This window comes from Rhinolophus hipposideros, assembly GCF_964194185.1.
Source record: "Rhinolophus hipposideros genome assembly, chromosome: 17".
NCBI lineage: Eukaryota > Metazoa > Chordata > Mammalia > Chiroptera > Rhinolophidae > Rhinolophus > Rhinolophus hipposideros.
Genome location: NC_138063.1, coordinates 40,514,296 through 40,535,576, shown reverse-complemented (window position 1 = coordinate 40,535,576; position 21,281 = coordinate 40,514,296). Strand labels below are relative to the sequence as shown.

At 41.2% G+C, this 21,281-nt stretch overlaps 1 protein-coding gene across 1 annotated transcript in view; it reads left to right on the top strand.

The window, feature by feature from the left end:
• Nucleotides 1–21,281, top strand: part of LAMA3 (laminin subunit alpha 3) — a 250,555-nt gene that overhangs the window by 109,090 nt on the left and 120,184 nt on the right. The window contains exons 13-20 of the mRNA XM_081078751.1: nt 6,483–6,620; nt 8,641–8,687; nt 9,622–9,721; nt 10,421–10,473; nt 10,709–10,814; nt 11,542–11,641; nt 14,293–14,449; nt 16,675–16,807. Coding sequence (XP_080934877.1) covers nt 6,483–6,620; nt 8,641–8,687; nt 9,622–9,721; nt 10,421–10,473; nt 10,709–10,814; nt 11,542–11,641; nt 14,293–14,449; nt 16,675–16,807 — 834 coding nt within the window. The remainder of the gene's footprint in view (nt 1–6,482; nt 6,621–8,640; nt 8,688–9,621; nt 9,722–10,420; nt 10,474–10,708; nt 10,815–11,541; nt 11,642–14,292; nt 14,450–16,674; nt 16,808–21,281) is intronic.

The window sequence follows — 21,281 nt, the reverse complement described above, 5'->3', positions numbered from 1 at the left end:
GTGATCCCATAGGATTAGTGTCCTTATAAATGTCCTCATAAGAAACTTTCATGCCCTCCCTCTCTCCTCTATCTCTATTTTTATCTCTATCTCCAACTCTATCTCTATCTCCCTAACACGTGAGGACACGGCAAAAGGCAGCTGTCTGCAAGCCAGGAAGAGAGTTCTCACCAGGAACTGAATCGGCTGACATCTTGATCTTGGACTTCCCAACCTCTACAACTGTGAGAAAATAAATGCCTGTCTTTGAAGCTACGCAGTCTGTGGCATTTTATTATGGCAACCTGAGCAGACTAATACATTCATCCTTCTAGGTTCAAGTCTAGGGGAAAAGAGTACAGTAAGAGCTCCTTCAGGGCAAGTGTGGCTTTGATTGGATCACATGCCCCCTGGAACCTACCCCCAGGGGCCATGGAATTCAGTGCTCTCACGGCCAAGTCTGACTCCCCGTGTCAGTGGATTTGGGAGTGGCATCAACACTGTCTGAACAGCATTGTCAGAGCCAGGGCAAGAGCAGTTCCCCCATGGCAAAATCAGGGTGCCATAACCAAAAAAAGGGTGGCAAAACTATGTGTCAGAAAAATCCTCACAATCTGAAAAAACTTAGCTTCCCAAAGTGACCAATCCTATGAGAGATTAGGAAAACCTCTGGGATTTAACTATAGCATTTGTTTTCCTAAGAAGATGACACCTTGCATGAAAAGCTCTTGAATCAGCGACTATGCAGAAAATAATGCAATATCCCCTATGTTAAATGATTGCGGTCAGGATTTTAAAAAGGAAGACTATCTTTTCATTTATATTTTCAGTAGAGTTTGTTTGGACCTCTTTTTTCAAAGGTTTACCAAAGCCATTTGACCTTACCAGCCAGATGGTGAAACAAAGAAGCCTAAGGGGGAGAAGATGTGCTGAAAACCGCTACAGAGAGGGGCCTGAGGAAAAGCAGTTAGCAGTCTCTGGCTCCCCCGGTGAATGTATGGTGTCAGCCTCTGCTGGATTCTGTCTGTGGTTTAAGTGGAGGGAAGGCTCACACAGTGAGGCAGAGAGGGGGCAAGTATATTGTATGCCCTAATTGCCTGCGCCCGTTTGTTTTCCACTGTTTCTCAGCCCCATCCAAAAGTGTGGATGAGGGAGAAAGAAAGAAAACATTGTTCAGGCTCTGGAATTCAAGTGAAGAAGCAGTTCACCTCAAGGCCTTTCTTAGTGGACCTTACCAGAACACATGCAGCCTCAAAGAAGCCCGCCACTGCCTTAGAGCTGTTTTCCAAGTTTTGCAAGAAATGCACTGCCTTCCTCATTCCTGGTGTGGTTAGAGGTATACCCTGCAGTTTGTTGTTCCAGATTTGAACCATGAGGTTCCAGCAGCGTTTGGGATGTTCCGACATTCTGTCTGTGATGGTCACCTTCCTCTTGCGCTTGCCTTTTTCTAACAATTTTTGTAATCTTTTAAAATTTTTCGCTTGGAGGGTGGCTTCAAGGTTAGCGGCTGAAGCTCAGACTCACTGAAATCTGAACTTGGTCTAGCATCAAGGTCTGACCCAACATTTTATTTTATGTTCCTTTTCAGGCAAAGTTGATTGCTTGGCCCGTTGAATTTTAGAATCAAATCAACGTGGCCCCAAAACCTATATCAGATGGTTTGGTATATTCTGGCCAAAAAAAATGTTATGATTTTGCTCTGTATTGCTTTAAAGATTTTTAAAATCTTCTTGGAAAGGAATTTTAAACCCTTCTAAGTTGTTCTTGCCAACTGCAGTCCCACATTCATGTTTTGAATTAACTTAATTTACTTCAGACTTCTCTTAATACAATGCCATATTCTTCTCATTTTAATTTTGACCCACTCAAGTGTCCTGTAGTTTCTAATAGGTATAAATCAAATTGTAGCTATGAGACCACATTAGAGAATTGTCTGTATGTATTTATAATTTATATTTCTGTGGATGTCTGCTTCAGCTCTGTATCTCCAATCACAGAATACGACTGCAACTCTCTCGGCTAACTTGGTCATTCTGGGGTTTCACTCTCACCTTTTCCTTCTCCCATGTCACTCTTTCTTTTCCTTCTCCTTCCTCCTCATTCCTGCCTTCCTCTCCTTCATTTTCTCGTCCTCCAGTTCCCTCCTGTCTTTTGCTCATGCAGTTTGCTAGAACAGATGCTTGGAGTATGGGAATGTGAACAAGTCTTCCCATGACTAGGGACTGAGGTGGGCAAAGTGCAGCTGTCCCCAAACCTCAGCCACACTGACCTGACACATGGCCACAGTGACCCCAGACCCAGGGACCAGAACTCTCTCCATTGGAGTTTGTTGTTGGGCTGTGGTCTTTGGGTTGTGGTAACAGGTCTTTTCCTAGAAAAATTCTAAAAATATGTTGCCAGTTTAAGATTAACCTCCTTCTGTCAGCATAGGCTCACGAATCAGACAAACTAGCCAAGAGAAGAGTCCAAATGCACCAGCCAGTGGTTAATAGAGCTTCAGGGAAGGTTTCTGGCCTGGGATGTTCCTGAGAGAGTCCTCCCCGCCTCCGCATGGGGGAAAATAGACCCCATAGGGCTGGGTGTGGGTTCTGTGCAATTTTGCCCTGAACTGGCCCTTCACTTTGTAACGCAGCTTTTGTCTAGGAGAACATTGAGGTGGTTAGTTGTAAGAAGCCTTAAGATTTTCTGTACATTAAATCTACCCGAAGCCCAGTTATCCAGAGAGGTGGATGGTGGTAAGTGTCACAGAACTGAGCTTTAGCTTTGTGGCTCTGACTGAAGAAGACGCCAGCCTGCTTTCCAGTAGAAGGAAATGCTCCAAAATTGGGTGATCAGAGTATCCTTGAAACAATAAGGAGCTCCATTGACCTTGTAATTTACATGTGATGTCTGTAGTGTTGCCTCATCTATAAGCTTATTTACAATGGAGAAGAGGATGATGTTAATCATAGCAATACCTGCCTCATAGCAGCATTGCAAGATTCAATGAGAACACATACGAGTATCAAGAGCCTATACGGGCTGGCCCTGTAGAAGAATTTCAATAGTTGCTTATTCTTTCATGTAACCAGTCTCTATTTGGCATGTACTAGGGGCTAGGACTGTGCCTGATGCTGGAAGACATTGGGGAACGCAACAGAAAAGCTCCCTGTCACCTTGGACCTTTCAATAGTTATTTTTTTAAATCACTTTTGGGAGTAAAAATGTCTTAAAGCAGAAACAATGAGGAGGAGTAGATGAGCAGTAAAATACTCCAGAAACTACGAAGGACCTGGACCAAACCAAACAGCAGAATTAAAATATTTGTAAAGCCTTATAGTATTTCCAAGAGTGAGAAAGGGGTAGCCAATGTTGGAGTTTGAGTTTGGCAGCTTTCACTGACAGCTGGATTGAAATGAGAAGGGTGATGCCAGATTGAGTAATTCACAATTTAAAACAGTTTACCTGCACTTAAGGCTGGGTCTTTGTTTTTCACTTCTGGAGCGTCACTGCATCTCCTGAGGCTCCCTGGACAACCCCTGAGGCCCTAGGGGTCACTGTGGATGTCACCCGCATTATGCTGGCCAGAGCTGCCACCACTGTGATACAGCTAAGCTGGCTCCTGTATGACTGCCTTTCCCTCTCCATTTGCCTTCAGGGCAGAAATCGCAGAAAAAGGCTGTATTAATCACACCTCTCCAGAAAAACAGAACAGATAGGTGTGTGTGTGTGTGTGTGTGTGTGTGTGTGTGTGTGTGTGTGTAGAGAGAGAGAGAGAGAGAGAGAGAGAGAGATTTATTTTAAGGAATTGGCTCATGTGACTGTGAGGGCTGGCAAGTCCAAAATCTGCAGGGTGGGCCTAGAGGCTGGAGACCCAGGGAAGAGTCGATGTTGGCACTTGAGTCCCAAGGCACTCTGGAGGCAGAATATTTTTTTCCTTGGGAACCTCAGTCTTTTCTCTCTTATGGACTTCAACTGATTGAATGAGGCCCCCCCAAATTGTGGAGAGTAATCTGCTTTATTCAAAATCAACTGATTTAAATGTTAATCACATCTTAAAAAAAAAACCAAACACCTTCACAACAACATGTAGACTGGTGTTGACTAAACATCTGAGCTCCATAGCCCAGCCAAGTGGACACATAAAATTACCATCATGGAGCCCAAGAGTATTTCCTCAGTAATCTGCCCCTTCTTGTGGACTTGGACTCTAAGGGCAGACCTAAGGGGAACATGGGACCATGAAGGAACATAGACCCAGATAGCAGCAGGAGATTTGAATCCTTCTCCTGCTGTCTGCCGCAGTCTGGTTGAGTGGCATTAGGCATGTTTCTTCATCTGCCTTATAGTTTCTTGGTGGTGGGCGCATGGTAGAGCGGTTTGCTTCATACTATGTCAATACTTTTCCAGCAATTCTTCAGGACTTTTAGCTCCCTGAGGTCAGGGAATGTGTGTTTTTCATATTTACCTCCCCCCCAACACCTCATCACAGTGCTGTTGAACACAGTAGGCCTTTAATCAAAGTCTGCTGGACGAAGAATATAAAATGGAATGATGTCTAGGTCTGCCACTTGCTAACTCTGCCTTTCTGAACAAGTCACACAGCCCACTGAAGTCCCAGGTAACTTGTAAATGAGAAAACTAGCTAAGTTCCCTTTCATTTATGAGAGTTTATGATTTCAGTGACAACTCAAGCAAATGCTACCATTATCATCATCACAAAAAGCACTGTCAGAGTAACTTAGTACACATGGGTCTGGGCAGAGTCCTGCCAAAGAGAATGAAAACGGCACAGTCTCATCCCTGTGGGAGCTCCCTGTGCCAAGGCTTAGTGATATGGGGCTTTATATCCTCAGGACACCTGCAAATAAATTACTGGAATTGGCACTTTTGCTCATGAATCTTTTCTTTTCCACGACCTCAACAAGTGTGGAATTTTTGAAACCTTGCAAACAAGATTGCATATACAGAGGGTGCCAAAAAAAAGTATACAAATTTTAAGAAAGAAAAGAACTATTAAAATTGTAATACTCAATATATAGTGATAACCAAAGATGAATACAAGTCACGTTTGACTTCTGAAATTACAAGAGGTGCTCAAAGTGGTTACCATCAGCGTCCAGACATTTCTGATTACGGCGAACTACTGCTTGAGCAAAGTTGACCATCACTTAAAATGTGTATACATTTTTTTCGCACCCTCTCTGTATATTTTTTACTGCATACACTGAATATAAATTTGGAGATCAGGAATCCTAACCGATTGATTCCCGTTTATGCAGCATGGGATTGTTTATGAGCACCTCCCCGAGTGCTGGCCCTTGGGTGATCACAATATTAATGTTAATAAGAGGGAACACTTACTGGGCACTTCCTTTTTGCCAAGCATCAGTACTTTGCATGCCTTGTCACTGGTCATTCTCTAATGACCTCATGATGTGGGTACTATCATCAGCTCTAGAAGAAGAAACTGAGGCTCAAGCCACTTGCCCATGATTGCACAGCTAAGTGGCAGAACTGGTACTGGAATCCAGATGTGTCTGCCCTAGAGACTGAAACCCTTGCTACAGACTTGTTCATGAACTTGGAAATGTCACGTAACTTCTGAACTGCATTATGTGACAGTGGAATTCAAGGAGACAATCTCCAGTTCCTTCTAGTTCTTAAGGTGGGGAATGGTCCATCCAGCTGAGTGGGCTGTCTCCACTGCTCACCTCTCCCCAGAAGCCGGGTCCTTGCAGTGCAAATGGGAGTGTTGCTGGGTAACTGCAGGGCTGTAGGATGTTAGCCACATAGAAACTGGTAGGAACCTGACCCAGTGGGAAAGGAACAGAGAAGGGAATGGCCAGAATTTGTTCTCTCCATCCATGCATGTTTAATTCCCCTACTTGAGCTGGGAGAAAGGAAACTGGGATGCATTTCCCATCCATTCCCAACCCTGCCTGCATAATTATTCAACTACACTAGACCTTGACAAATCAGGGTGTGAAGAGACATGGACAGAGAAAAAAAGGGTACAATTGGAGGCCTATTCTGATTGGAATGATTTGTGCTTGATCCCCTGTGGGATGTGGAATTGCTCTTCTAATGAGTTACATCCCTCATCAGTTGTTCCCTCTATCCTCCTCTTAGGAGCACCAATAACTGTGTGCAAGAAGCATTCCCAAAGCCCTCATCCACGACCAGCCAATCTTGCTGAATATGAAATTAACAACAGCAAAAGAACAAAACAAAGAACCACGAGCATTTATTGAGTGCTCACTATGAGACGGGCATTGTCCCCAGCTCTTTCAAGTATTATCTTATTTAATTCTGGCAACAATCTTATCAAGTAGATGTTAGTATTATTCCCATTTAAGGAAGGGGAACCAGGCTTAGGGCATTTGAGCAACTTGTTTCAGGTTCCAGGTCTAATAAGAGGTAAAGCTGGAACTTGGATTTAAGTCTTTCCAGCTCCACCACCATGCTCTTCTCCTGGTCTCATACCCTGTTGCCTTGTGTCTGACTGAGATCTTTTCATCCAGCCTGCCAGTGTTCAACCCTTGGCTCCTACCAGACGCCCTGCAACCCAGTGACTGGACAGTGTGAATGTCAGCCGGGGATTACAGGACGGCAGTGTGACAGGTGCCTCTCAGGAGCCTATGATTTCCCTCACTGCCAAGGTAGGGAAGACATCAGAATGCCAAGGGTGGTTTCCTCTCTGAACTGTGTGCAGCCAGGCTCCCAGAGCAGCCTGCAAACCCCTGGAGACCCACCACTGGTCTCATCTATACATTTGACCCTAATCTGCCTGGTTCCTTCCCAGTTTAGGTCCTCAGAGGAGGGCAGAAATGATTTATTCCTAATTAAAAAAAAAATTCCCATGTATTATAAATTTGTGTTTCTTGATTCCCATGTAAATTCTCTGTCTATAGCAATGTGGCAAACATGGCCCCTTTTAGATGACTCTGTTAAGCCCAGTGTTCCTTGTCCCCATCCCAAGGCATCCTGGTTTCTCTCTGGGTCTGGGCTGTGGCACTGACTTTGGCTGCTATATCATCTCCCAAGGGGAGTTCCAACAGGTCCTCTTTCAGTCGAGCTGAGCAGGACCTTTGCTGGGTTTCTGCCCCTCTTTTCTTGCCTACCACTGGCCTCCTGGGAATTGTGTCATCACACATCAGCCTAGATCTGAGGGACAGGGGAGTGGGGTGAACCAGGTCTCTTTGGTTTGGAACGAGCGAGCCAAGGAGGAAACACTGTCATGAGTCAACGGTACTCATCCCTCCACTGATACAAGAGATTGAGAATCTGCATGCTCTGTGGCTGAGGTCATGGACCTAAGACGCCTGGGGAATCTCACTGGGCTTCAGGTGCATGCTGCCTTGCGTGGTGAGTAGCTCCTGACTGTGACTTTCAGAGGACCCTTTCTCTGTTGAGAAGAGGTGTTTGTGAAAGGCTGAACCAGATTTTCCATCAGGAGAATGTGTTTTTCTTAGACCCCTTCCTGTTCCTGATAGCAGTGCTTGGAGCCTTGCATTCAGAGCTGTCTGAGACAGAGCCACAGCTCATACTGGGTTCCCCAGAACCTTACTCACCAGAATCCTCAAGAAACCAGATTTTCTTGCTGGTGGAAACTGTAGCCAGCAGTCAGAGGGGGCTGCTTGCCTAAAGGTCCCCAGAGCGTGACGCTGTCCAGAACTGGGTCTGCTCACCTCCACAGGGTCAGGAGTGGAAGGGGATGCTGTGGGAAGTGCTGTGCCAGTGGGCAGTGGGGCTGGGCAGCAATGAGAATTTCTCCAGAGCTTGTTAGCCTGGAGAGGAGCCAAAGGCTGGGTGTGGCCAGGTTGGAAAAGCACAAAGAGCAGGAAGGTCGTTTTGACTAATACAGAAGAATGCAATGGAACGTCAACAAAGAAAAGAGGAATGGAGGGAGAGGGGGAGAGAGAGAGAAGGGGAGAGAAAGAGAGAATATGAATTTCATCAAGGAAGAAGCTGAAACAGACTAAGAGGGGACAATAAAGGCAAAAAGTCTAAAGAACAATTTGTAAGAAAACAAGAGTTTACTTAAATTATTGGAAAAACTTGGCTCAGAGCAGGCTTACCCAACCTCTCTTCATTTCTAATATTATGTAATACTAACACTGAGCCATTGCAAGATTCCAATTTATTGAAGAGAGATTATATTGGGCTTGTAATACTATATTGAAAAATAGTATATAGAAATACTTTTAGTACAGGTGAGGAACAAGGAGGTTGTGGTGTTTAGAGAATTAAGTCTTGATTAACTAAAAAATGTACTTAGAAAGTCCATAACGTCTTTTTAATTGGACAATTTTTAAAAAAATCTGTTGGTGCAATATTGCCCTCTTCTGGATAATACTAAAGATGCTCAAAATTCTAGAGTCTTCCTTTCCCAGTCTACTCCATCATCAGTTAGAATTGAACTTTGAGTAGTAGGCAGGGACTAGAGTTGTTCAGTAGCAAAGGGGGTGAGTTGGGGATTAAGGGTCCTAAAGATGATTTGGGGTGCCTTTTTCTGAATTACATGCAAAGTCCTTGTTACCCATCTATCAAAAAATATAAATGTAGAGGTGCTATGTTTAAAAAGAAGTAAATCTTTAAAAACTCAAAACATCACAATAAAGAGACAAACAAATAAACATTAGCACCCAGATATTTAAAGCACTTCTGAATCACATACAGGCTCCAGCAGTTCCTGTGACCTAGCCGGTACCCTTGACTCCAGTTTGGTAAGTGGAGAATTGTTAAAGGGTTGCAATTCTAACTATTCTTCTGATGCTTTTTAAAAGACTAACACATTTGGGAACATCCTGAAATTAAAAGTAAATTAAAATGAGGCCTAAGGCCAAATTGCCTAAAGAAGTCATTGCTTGTCTTCAAAATGCATATGTAATATTACGACTTTTTTTCAAAAACAAAATAAAGTTTACTTAAGCTGAATTCTAGAGTCCTATAATTTAACTGTTATTGTTGGTTACTCTGAGGGCATTGCCACCCTGGAGCCTGACATACATGATTAAAATTAAGAAAACAGAAGGCCAAATTCACATAAATAAAGCTGTATGTGTACAAAGTAATTGCAATTTATGTGATATTACTACCAGCACAACAGTACTACACTATTTGGATTAGTTTTCTAAGCATTTTAGAAATTATCTAGCTTCTTAGCCTAAGAGCTAGGAGACGCTGGCCCTCTGGCCCTACAAGAGCGATGGGAAAGAGGTTCTGCCTCTTTCCTGTGAGCCTAGACGATGTTTAAGCAAGTGTCTTTACAAAACACTTTCAGATAAAGGTAATTTTCTACCGATGCTCACAAGTTAAATATTGAGATATTTTTCCATTTAAATTTATAGTCCAGACTGTAACAGAATCAGCAATGATAATGTTATAAATCAGAGTGATTTTTTAATTTTTCTTTTTCTGTATTTTTCAGTTTTGTTTTAACCAGAAATACGCATTACGTATATAACAAATAAATGAATAATAATACAAAAGCAATTAGCAGACTGTTGAAATCAACCCCGTACTTTTATTCCCCCTGGATACACTTAATTTACTTTTCATGCTCAAAATACATTTCTGTGACAAGCTTTGTACACAACACATATTTGAAAACATGCTTAATTCTGAGATGTCAAATCTTAGTTTCCTTTTCTTTTAAAGGGGTATTGCCAGTGCAAACTTCATGTTGCAAGTTCTACATGCAGCATCTGCAAACCATTATATTGGAATCTGGCCAAAGAAAACCCCAATGGATGTTCAGGTAAAGTTTCTTGTACATAATAATTTACTATATTGTAGCTCCCTCTTAATTTTTTTCGATCCCAGTGACTAAACCCATGAAAGAGCTATTTATTTAATCAGTTCAGTTTGTCTGAAATTTTGTGTAAATATTTTGATGTTTTTTTCCCCCCACTTTTGGCAGAATTCTCATTTTCAAAATCTCAGCAAGGGATTTATATCCTGTTTCCATATGTATTGTGTTGTTTGTGAAGACAGCTACTTGATAAATGGTTTTTACTGCCTTATTTTGATAATCCAATCTTTCTGATTTAATTTTATTTTCATTTTGTGCTTAGATTGAAGCCAAGATAAGACTCAAAAACACTAAGCTAATGGTGGCTAAGTGGAGAGAATATCCTTAAAGAGAGTATATTTTTATGTAAGCGTGTCAGTAATGACTTTGACATTAGAATCATTTAAAAATCCCGAGATAGCAGTTTTTCTACCAGAGTGGTCATAAACTAGCCATTACTCTTTGTAGTTGGATGGTATTGATCTGGGTGTTCTGCTGACGCCAGAAAGCAGTCTAATTTTAGGCTTCAACAGTGCAAACTGGAATTCTGCAGAAGCATGCTAGGAAGTGACTGCACATGTAATATTGCTGGTGTGTCATGTTCCCAGCGCCGGGGAACTGTCCTTTGTGTAACCTTGGTCGAAGGATGTTCTCTTATCTTCACAGAATGCCAGTGCCATGTGTTGGGAACAGTGAGTGGAATTGGAGAGTGTGGGCAGGTAATGTGAGCCAGTTTTTCATATGATATCAGTAGAATGTTACAGCAATTGATTGTGGCATTTCTGTGGGAGGATACTGTACAGGACAATTGTATAGCACGCATGGTAATCTTTCTGGAAGTTTTCAGATGCTGGCTACACTGTTTCATATTACACAAAGCCAGTTTTAAATCTTGAAGCTTAGCAAATGCTGTAATCTTAATCCAATTTTGTCATCTGGCTCATTGTTCTACAGCGAGATGGCGACTGTCACTGCAAGTCCCATGTTGGTGGTGATTCGTGTGACATATGCGAAGATGGATATTTTGCTTTAGAAAAGAGCAATTACTTTGGGTGTCAAGGTAAATACTTTCACAGGGTCCTGAGTTAAGCAAAAGTGTTGATGGGCAAAGACCGTTAGGATAAACTTTCTTCTGAGTTCATTGTCTTCGTGCAGACTTTCTGGTGGATGGGACTGACAAATTCTGTCCAGGGAATTGGGCCAAACATTCAGGTGTAACTAGTAATAAACTGCAAATGAGGCTGCTTCCACTATTACCAGCACACTATTGGTTTAATTTTAAAAAACATAATTAGAATGGGGAGAGTCATTGTAAATAACATCAAGGCTTAGTAATGTTAAAGATGTATTTTGTATATCTTTATACAAGAACCTCACACCAGATTTTTAGAGATAATGTTGTGTTAAATAATAAAACTGCGGAGCAGTTGCCCCACAAGACTATTCTTGTATGTCCCACTACCTCTCTTTAGTACACATTGTTTATAATAGCACTATGTTGCCAAATCATTTTTAGCTCCTGAGCTACTGTCCCTTTATCTTGGATGACAGTGTTGGAGCTGGCCTACAAGTGCACCTCCAACTTACAGGTGGACTTTTGGAGGGACATGCTATTCAGTTTGGGAGGTTCATACATGTTTCAAACCTGCTGGATGTAAGATGTGGCAGGGGAAAGAAGGCTCAGTGCTGCATCGCTGGGCTTACTGATTTCCACTTCTCCCGGAGGCTGGAAAGCATCGGCATGGGGATACTTTGATGGGTAACCACTGCTGTTTCTTGACTTTCAGGGTGTCAGTGTGACATTGGTGGAGCAATCACCCCCATGTGTAGTAGTTCCTCAGGAGTATGCCAGTGCCGAGAGCACATCGTGGGAAACTCTTGTCAGCGGTGAGTCTTCAGGGAGGTTTCTACCCACAGTAATGTTATGGAAGAGTCTTGTCTGTACTGACAGTTCTGGTGAGGAGAGAAGCAGTCCTAAGGAGAGAGGGCAAATGGAGCCGTACTGATATTTGAAATGTGGACACTTGTGAGTGAGTCCAATTAAAACAGGAGGTAAGGTTGCCCATAAAAACAGTTCCACTTTATAGGTCATGGAGGGGCCTACTGCAAATTTCCCACAGGTACAAAAAGCTATGTGGGCGAGACTAGAGCTGCATGCATGAGGCAGGTTCCCATGGTGGAGCCTCCATTTAAAAGTCACAGCATGGAGGAGGCGGGCAGGTCCTGCTTCTCTCTTGGGACCCGTGAGTAGGGGTGTTAAGAAAATTTTAGAAGGGGGAAGAAGTCCCTCGTCTCACACAAGAGCAAATTAAAATGAAACTGTAGGAGCAGGGGAGCGAAGTGGAAACTGCGATCGCAAAGAAGCTATGTAGCAAATATAGCAGCATACTGTCTCTTCGTCTTGTCGTATTTAGCAATTTATATATATTTTTGGAACCATGATCCATCCATAATTTTCCCTCAGTGGAGGAAAGAAAAAAACTAATTTTTAATATTCTGACTTTTAATCATACGCTGGAAACTCTGTGAAATGCAACTTCTAAATCTCAAGTACCTTCACTATTGATGCATTATCAACAGATGAATAAAGAAATAGTGTATGTAGTTAAGCTAAATTGTTCCTATTTAGTATGGCACTTCTCTCCTTTCACTCCATGTTTCCAGCAATTAACTGAATTCTAAAAGTCAGAGCATCTCAGCTGTGCTTTTTTCAGGCATTTCTAAACAGCAGTCACTGTTGGGCCATGTAATACAAGGTATGTGGAGGAGGAGGACACGGCACGTCTGTAGACTTATTTTCCTGCAAAGTAGCCAGGCGCATAGTGGACCAGAGGAATTTTGTAAACAGGTTCAGAAACATTTTCCACCCAAGTTTTACCTCTTTCTACCCTCGTGTTGGTAAAGTGGTCTTTTCCCTACTTAGCCAGCATAAGTTTTTTCTCCTTCCATCTGTGTAGGTGATTGGCTAATTTGGGGGTTGAAATAATGCAACTGAATAGGAATTAAATTGCCCACCCAGAGGAAAACATATCGACTTTTTACATTACAGTCAATACATATGTATGAAATTTAGAACATGTCCTTTGATTTGGTGATAAATGATAACCAAAATAAAAGGAACATAACAGATACCAGCAGCATAGGTACCTTTTCTTCAGGTTGGTAAATCTTGCCTCCTACTGTCCTAAATTCCTCCCCAGAGTTTATATAATTATCTGAGAATTTTTAGTTTTTCTTACAAGTTGAGAATGCATTCACATTCACTTTGTTTTCTAAATAACTTTGGGATAATAAATGTAATATATATTCACTGTAAAATTTTCCTAAGTACCCAAAAGTAAAAGGGCAAAGATTAATCTTCATTTCAGCACCCACAGAAAACCCCTTTCAATATTTTTTTTGTATGTATCCCTAGGCTTTTTCTATGAATAAAAATTAGTATTATGTTTTCCAGATAATTTGTGTCAATTTCATGACATGATATTATGAACATTTTCCATTATCATCAGTCTTCAAAAAAACATTAATGGTTACATAATATTTTATAATTTCTTTAATGATTTCATAATTATTGTACATTTATGTACAAAAACAACATACATGTTGTTTCCAAGTTTTTACTAATATAATATAAACATTCTTTTATGTTAATTCTTTGACAATATATATAAAATCATTCTTTAGAATATATTCCTGGAAGTATAGTTACTGAGTCAATGGGGGTGGATATTTTTAAGCATCTTTGTAAATTACCTCCAGAAAAATTGTAAGCATTCCTAATTCTACTTGCAATATAGGAGCATGCCATTTATTTGCTTTTACTAAATTATCTCTATGGCTTTACATCCACTAACTGCTGTTAGTACCGTATGTGACAGGATTGTCAATATGTGCCATTTTGAAGAACTTCAAGTTGTTTGAATATAAAATGTCACAGAAGTGTTGGAACATTTTTTATCCTTCTCTGTGATTGCCCTTATTGTATTCTTAAAAGCAATCCATTTATAGGCATATAGTTTAAGAGAAAACAAGGCATAGAAAAATCATTCTAATGATATATATATATTTATAAGCAGCATATGAAATATTTTGTCATGTTCACTATTGTATCGTATATTCACTGGTGCTTAGCAACAGTTCCTGGCACATCGATATTAATAATTGTGTAATGAGTGCATATGATTATATAAATGAATGAATGAATGAATTTATAGTAAATAACCTAATTTGACTTTGCTAAGTTGTTGGCAACCACTTAGAACATTTTAAAAGATGCTACCACTATGGGTTGTGGTAAATGATTTTCTCATTTTACTGCTTGCAATGACTAGGTGTTGAGTGTGTTTTATGTGTATGTTTACATGAGTGAAAGCAATAATTTAGAGAAAAAGCCAGGGGCCCCTCTCACTTGTCCTTATTTAATGTTCTCTCTCAATTCGGTGGGAGTTCTTTTAGCAGTAGCTAATGGGATGAAAGGATATTCAAATTATAAATGAATACAACTTGCTATCTTGGCGTTTTCTTTTTATTTACAAAAGACCTGAAAACAACTACTATTTCCCGGATTTGCATCATATGAAGTATGAGATTGAAGATGGCACTACACCTAACGGAAGACAACTTCGGTTCGGATATGATCCCCGGGAGTTTCCTGAATTTAGCTGGAGAGGATACGCTCAGATGACCTCCGTACAGGTATGTATCCAGCAGGAAATAGCTTCGTGGCAGAGTAGCCCGTATACTTACCCACTGCATTCTCAGTCCCTGCAAAAGATAAACTGTCCCCAAAACTGATTCTAGGATTCTTTTCCTTCAGAATATGGATGGAACTCAGGGTAAGGTTGGATTTTAGCTGATAAGCATATATATTGATTTTACAGTTTATTGTTACTTTAATTTGGTCATCAAACCAGAAAATAAAAGGATTAAAGAAATATGGTGCTTATCTCTGGAGACTTTTTTGTAAGAAGTTTTCCAAACAAGATTAGGCTCTATTTTAACATGAGAGACATTTTTCTTTAAAATCATTTGTGAAGAATAAAAATAAGTTGACTTAAATAATTCCAATAAAGCTTGTATTGCTAATTTTTTTTTTTTTTTTTTTTTTTTTACTTTTTAAAGCTCTGAATTAGTATTTGAATAGAAACTAAGATAAATGAGGAGTTTTAGGCAGTGTTATTTCATTTTTGTTCCCCACATTTCTCTTTTCCTTCATTATTCTCTACTGTATCCATCTCTCTTGGCTTTGTATTGGAATACTTAAGGATTTTACACTTTATTTGTTTACCTTTAGAACTTAATATATACAATGAAACATTTCTGTGTAGCCATTGAGTAGTTTTGTTCTCAAAATTTCTCTCTGGGGTTGGCCTCTTCAAGCTGTGTTTCTCAGTGGAGAAATTCAGAATAAAAGAGGCAAACTGATGACCATGGTAACCCAATATATGTCCTCAGCAGATCCAGGTGAAGCACTAGCTATTTCTATCTCATTCAGCCCTTAGAGAAACTGGGACTTATTCGCAGTTCCCTTGGAGCCTCCACTGATTCTAACGCTGCTTCTTCTCTGGCCAAAATCCCCATCCAGGCTGCCTTTCCCAAACAGTACTTAGGATCTTAAGACACCTCACTGATTTCTCTTTCTCCTCAAATACAGAAATTCAGTTTATTTAGTTCCTCGATCTTACTTCATTATTCATTGAAAAGCAGTGGATTCCACTGAGTCAAAACAGGATGTGAACGAGTGCTCAATCAAGGTATATACCTTCCCACAGATGTTTAGGGTTTGAAAAATAGCTGGTTACCACAAAGGAATGAATTTCTAATGGTGAATTTTTTTTGTAAGTATTTTTAAGCAGAGGACCTTGGTGGTGTTCTTCAAGTCACCAATAGCTTTACACAGCTCCTGATACACTTTTGCATTTTTATTTTCCAACTTGGAAGTAACACTTTAAGATGAATTTAGTCAAATTGAGAGAGCCAGCTGGAGTTCCTCAGATGGGTCAGCTAAGCTCCTGCTCCCACATCAGGGATCCCACTCAAAGTCAGTCTGTATTGTCACAGATGTGTCATTCAACAAAAGTCCCCTTCATATTTAACCAAAGGAGCTGGGGTAGAAACCAGAAGAACCACTAGGTTGGAAATTTTCTAGTCTCATCAACTTTCCTTGGACCACAGCTGGACTTGAGCATGTAGTCTGAAGTTCAGAATTAAAATAGTCTACTCTTTCCTTTAAGATCATGGCATAGCTGCACTAGAGCATTGTGTGAGCACCAGGGGTCTGGGGACCAACAGGAGCACCCTCCTTTTGCCCCCCTGCTCCCGCTCCCCTACCCCCCCATACACACACGGCTCCAAAAACCCACATTCTTTCTGAATAGGGATTGAGACAAATTTCATATAACTTAGTGAGCATATTTTAGTTACACACAGACTTTATCACTAATATTTTTGGGGTCTATAACCTTTCCTTAGCCACCATTAGTTTCTGTGACCATTTTGAATTTCATGTATGTGAAGTGGACCCTGGAGTAGTCTCTCTGTGGAGGTGGTGGTGTTAAATAATACACATCCTTTCTTTCTCTTCCACCTTTTTATTTCTCCCAGCCAGAGGTGGTTGCCTCTGTCCCCGTGGCTTTCCCTAACTAGTCCATCTATATTCTGCTCTGTCTGCTTGATTACAAAAAGATCAAAAGAGGATCTCAGTTGCTGAGGGAGTATAACTTTAATTCTAACTGATTTTATTTTATTGTTAGGCCTGCCTTCCACATAGGTACTTGGTGCTTGTCGTTATGGGTATTTGTGTGTATGTGTGTGTGTACACTACCAGCCCAGTAGTGAATCTTGAATAAAGTCACTTTTTGGCTAACATTTCTTTTAACCAGTTGTCTCTTCTATATTTTATGGCTTTTGGTATTTTTCAGAATGAAATAAGGATCATGTTGAATGTGGGGAAGTCAAGTCTCTCTTTGTTTCGTACTATTTTGAGATATATTAACCCAGGAACTGAAGCGGTATCTGGCCATGTAACTATTTATCCATCCTGGGCCAAAGCAGGTAGGTCAATTTTCAAGCCTCTTGTGGATTTAGCAATGATTAATTAATGAAACATTTTCTCCAGTTTTCACAGGTCACCACCTTAGAAAATGTTATGCCTGGTTACACCTGATACATGGTCTGATTAGGACAGTGCTCTAGGTGCCCGGTCCTGTGCCATCCTTTCAATCTCTAAACATTCTGCTTATTTAAATTTTGCTATTAAATTTCTAATTAACTACCTTTTAAAAATCTATGTAATAACCTGTGTACCTTGGCTGAACTCCATGGGTTGTGATGTCACCACAGGGCAAAGCTAATTTATAACTCATTCATGGAAAAGTGCGTGTCACCTTTGTGGCTTCCTGCACTAAATTCTCCCATTGTTTTAGGCAAACCAAATAGTTCAAGGAGAAATGGGTGAGAATAGGAATTTTTAAGATGAATGCTGTAAAGCACGAAACCTAAGAGAGTTCCAGAGAGAGAAATTTCAGGGGTGAGGGATTCCTGAGTGCTGAGGAGAAGAAGCACAGTCAGGGGGCAAATCTTAGCACAGAGAAGAGGCTAGGAAGTCTGCTCCCCCAAGGAGTTAGGGGTTCTGCCAGTCCTGGAAACAGATTCCAGGAAGCACTAGGAATCCCACAAGAATACAAAATGGCGCCAATGGAGACTTAATTTTTGATAGAAATTTAACCATCTATGTTTAGCGTCCACAGCAGAGTCAGACTTGGGGGAAGAAATGACACACCCGAGTTATGTGAGCCAAGCTCATGAGGCTGCAGGTTGATTAATAACCAATAGGAAGAACAAGCAGCCTTGTGTTTTCATGTACAGAGGACTTGGGCATCCATTTTCTGACATGATAAGAACTTTGTGAACTAAAGAGGGTTGAAGGGGAAACAGAACTGAGAGGTATAGCAAATTGCCTAAGCACATGGCTGGCCTCCTTTGTAGACAAGTCCCGGTCTTCAGAGCCCAAACTCTTTTTAATAGACCATACATGACAGTTCCATCAGCAATTTGCTCTCTGTTTACTCAGACAGTTGGAGCATATTTTAGGTTGTTTTCTCAACTTAGAGAAGACTCCATTTCTAAGCCCCCATGTCTGAGTCAGGAGCCCCCATTAAGTATTCCTGTGGTAAGCTATTCATCCTCCCAGATACTACTGTCCATGCTGTACCATATTCTCCTGTTTTCTGGTCTCTAACTCCTCACCTCCCCTGGTCCTTTTGGGGAGCAAAAGCAATGCGGCTGTGTTCACTGCCTCTTTCCCAGAACCTAGTTCTAGGCCTAATACTTAGTAGGCCATAGATATTTTTAGAACAGGAGCGTAATACAAGGAGTAGTACAATGTTTGGAGTAAACATCTCTTCTGAAGAAAGAGTTTCAATTGGACACAGATGTTTGCTTGTTTCTGAACCTTCTACAAAAAGTTTTCTATGTGTTTAATGCAAAATAAAACATTTTGGATCCCGAAAACAAACAGAAAACCAAAACATTTTCCTTTTTTTTTTCAAAATTTCAATTAGTTTTAGCTTTCAAAAAATTTATGAATTTATTTTTTCAGTTACAGTTGACATTCAATATTATTTTGTATTAGTTTCAGATATACAACAATGGTTAGACAATTATATAATTTATACATTGGTCACCCTTGGCACCATACATAGTTATTACAATATTATTGACTATATTCTTTATGCTATAATTTCATGTCCTTGACTATTTTGTAACTACCAATTTGTATTTCTTAATCCTTTCACCTTTTTCACCCAGCCCCGAACCCTGCTCACCTCTGGCAAGCATCAGTTTGTTCTCTGTATTTACGAGTCTCTTTCTGTTTTGTTTGTTCATTTACTTTGTTCTTCAGATTCAACATATAAGTGAGATCATGTGGTATTTGTCCTCAGTCTGACTTATTTCACTTAGCATAATACCCTCTAGGTCCATCCATGTTATTGCAAATGGTAAGATTTCATACTTTCTTATGGCTGAGTAATATCCTATTGTATATATGTACCACGTCTTCTTTATCCCATTGTCTATTGATAGGCACATAGGTTGGTTCTGTATCTTGCCTATTGTAAATAGTGCTACAGTGAACATAGGAGTGCATATATCTTTTCAATTAGTGTTTTTTATTTCTTTGGATAAATATCCAGAAGTAGAATTGCTGAGTCATAAGGTAGTTTTATTTTTAAATTTTGAGGAACCTCCAAATTGTTTTCCATAGTGGCTGCACCAATTTGCAATCCCACCAACAATACATAAAAGGCAATTTTCTTTGCCTCCTCACCAACACTTGTTTGTTGATTTATTGATGATGATCATTCTGACAGGTGTGAGGTGATATCTCATTATGGTTTTAATTTGCATTTCTCTGATCATTAGTGATGTTGAGCATCTTTTCATGTGCCTATTGGGCATCTGCATGTCCTCTTTGGAGAAATGTCAATTCAGATCCTCTGCCGATTTTTTTTGTGTGGGGGGAGAAGGGGAACAGGACTTTATTGGGGAACAGTGTGTACTTCTAGGCCTTTTTTCCAAGTCAAGTTGTTGTCCTTTCAGTCTTAGTTGTGGAGCGCACAGCTCAGTTCCAGGTCCAGTTGCCGTTTTCTAGTTGCAGGGGGCACAGCCCACCATCCCTTGCGGGAGTCGAACCGGCAACCTTGTGGTTGAGAGGACGCACTCCAACCAATTGAGCCATCCAGGAGCTCAGCTGCAGCTCAGCTCAAGGTGCCATGTTCAATCATAGTTGCAGGGGGCACTGCCCACCATGAATCGAACTGGCAACCTTGTGGTTGAGAGCCCGCGCTCCAACCAACTGAGCACCGACTGAGCCATTCCGGAGGCAGCTCAGCTCAAGGTGCCGTGTTCAATCTTAGTTGCAGGGGGCGGAGCCCACCATCCCTTGTGGGACTCGAGGAATTGAACTGCAGCCTTGTGGTTGAGAGCCCACTGGCCATGTGGGAATCGAACCGGCAGCCTTCGGAGTTAGAAGCATGGAGCTCTAACTGCCTGAGCCACCGGGCCGGCCCCTCTGCCGATTTTTTTAATTGGATTGTTAGTTCTTTTGGTGTTGAGTTGTCTAATTTCTTCATAAAATTTGGATATTAACCCATTATCAGATATATCCTTGGTGAATATCTTCCTTCCTTTCTTCCTTCCTTCCTTCCTTCCTTCCTTCCTTCCTTCCTTCCTTCCTTCCTTCCTTCCTTCCTTCCTTCCTCGCTAGCTCGCTCGCTCGCTCGCTTGTAATATTTTTGGTTTTGGAATCACCTTGTTTAGGACTCTGTGCTTCCTGGGCTTATATGTCTATTTCCTTTACCAAGGTTTGGAATTTCCCCATCGTTATTGCTTGAAATATGTTTTAAATTCCTTGCTCTCTTTCTTCTACTTCTGGTATCCCTGTGATGTAAATTTTGGGACACTTGATGTTGTCCCAAAAAACTATCCTAATTTTTTGGATTCCTTTTTTTTTTTGGTGTTCTGATTGAGGGTTTTCTGCTACCTTCTCTTCCAAATCATTGCTTTTATCCGTTGCTTCATTTAATCTACTGTTGATTCCTTCTAATGTATTCTTTGTTTCAGTTATTGTGTTCTTCATATCTGACTAGTTCTTTTTTTATGTTTTCTATCTCCATTTTTATATTTCCTATCTCTTTGTTGAAGTTCTCACTAATTTCCTTAAGCATCCTTATAACCAGTGTTTGGAACTCTGCCTCTGGTAGATTGCTTGTCTGCATTTTGTTTAATTATTTTTGTGGAGCTTTGTTCTGTTCTTTCATTTGGGACATATTTATTTGTCTCCCCATTTTGGCTGCCTCTCTGGTTGTTTCTATGTATTCGGTAGAGTTGCTATGTCTCCCAGTCTTAGTAGAGTGGCCTTATGTAGTAGGTGTCCTGTGGGACCCAGGGCGTAGTCTCCCTGGTCATCTGAGTTGGGTGCTCCGGATGTGTCCCTTGTGGAAGTGGTGTGTGCCCTCCTGTTGTAGTTGGTTGCTGTTTGCACATCAACGGCAGGAATTGACCCTCAGGCTGATTGGTTGTGAGAACATGCCATGACTATAGTAGAGGAGCTGTGGTGCAGGGGCTGACCCTATGGTGCAGGATTCACGTTAGCAGGGCTTTGGCACAAGCCCAGTCTGCCCTTTGGGTGTGTCACCCTCAGAGGTGGATGGGTGGTGCTCCTGCCAGGTCTGCAGCTGGCCACAGGGCATACTGCCCCTGGGGCCTCCTGGGAGGGGCCCAACCACAGGCCAAGTTCAGCTGCAGCCTGTGCCCTGCCTGGGACCACCTGGCATGAGCCACAGAGCAATTTGCAGATGGCCCCCATCCACGCTGGGTTCAGTTCTGCCTGGATGAGGCCAAGCCTCCAATCAAGGCGGGCTGCTGCCAATGCTGGAGTTGGGGCAGCTTACCAAAAAGTGCAGGACATACCAAAGCCAGATGCTGCTTCTTTGTGGTTTGCGAACTTTTGAGAGATTTTTAGCAA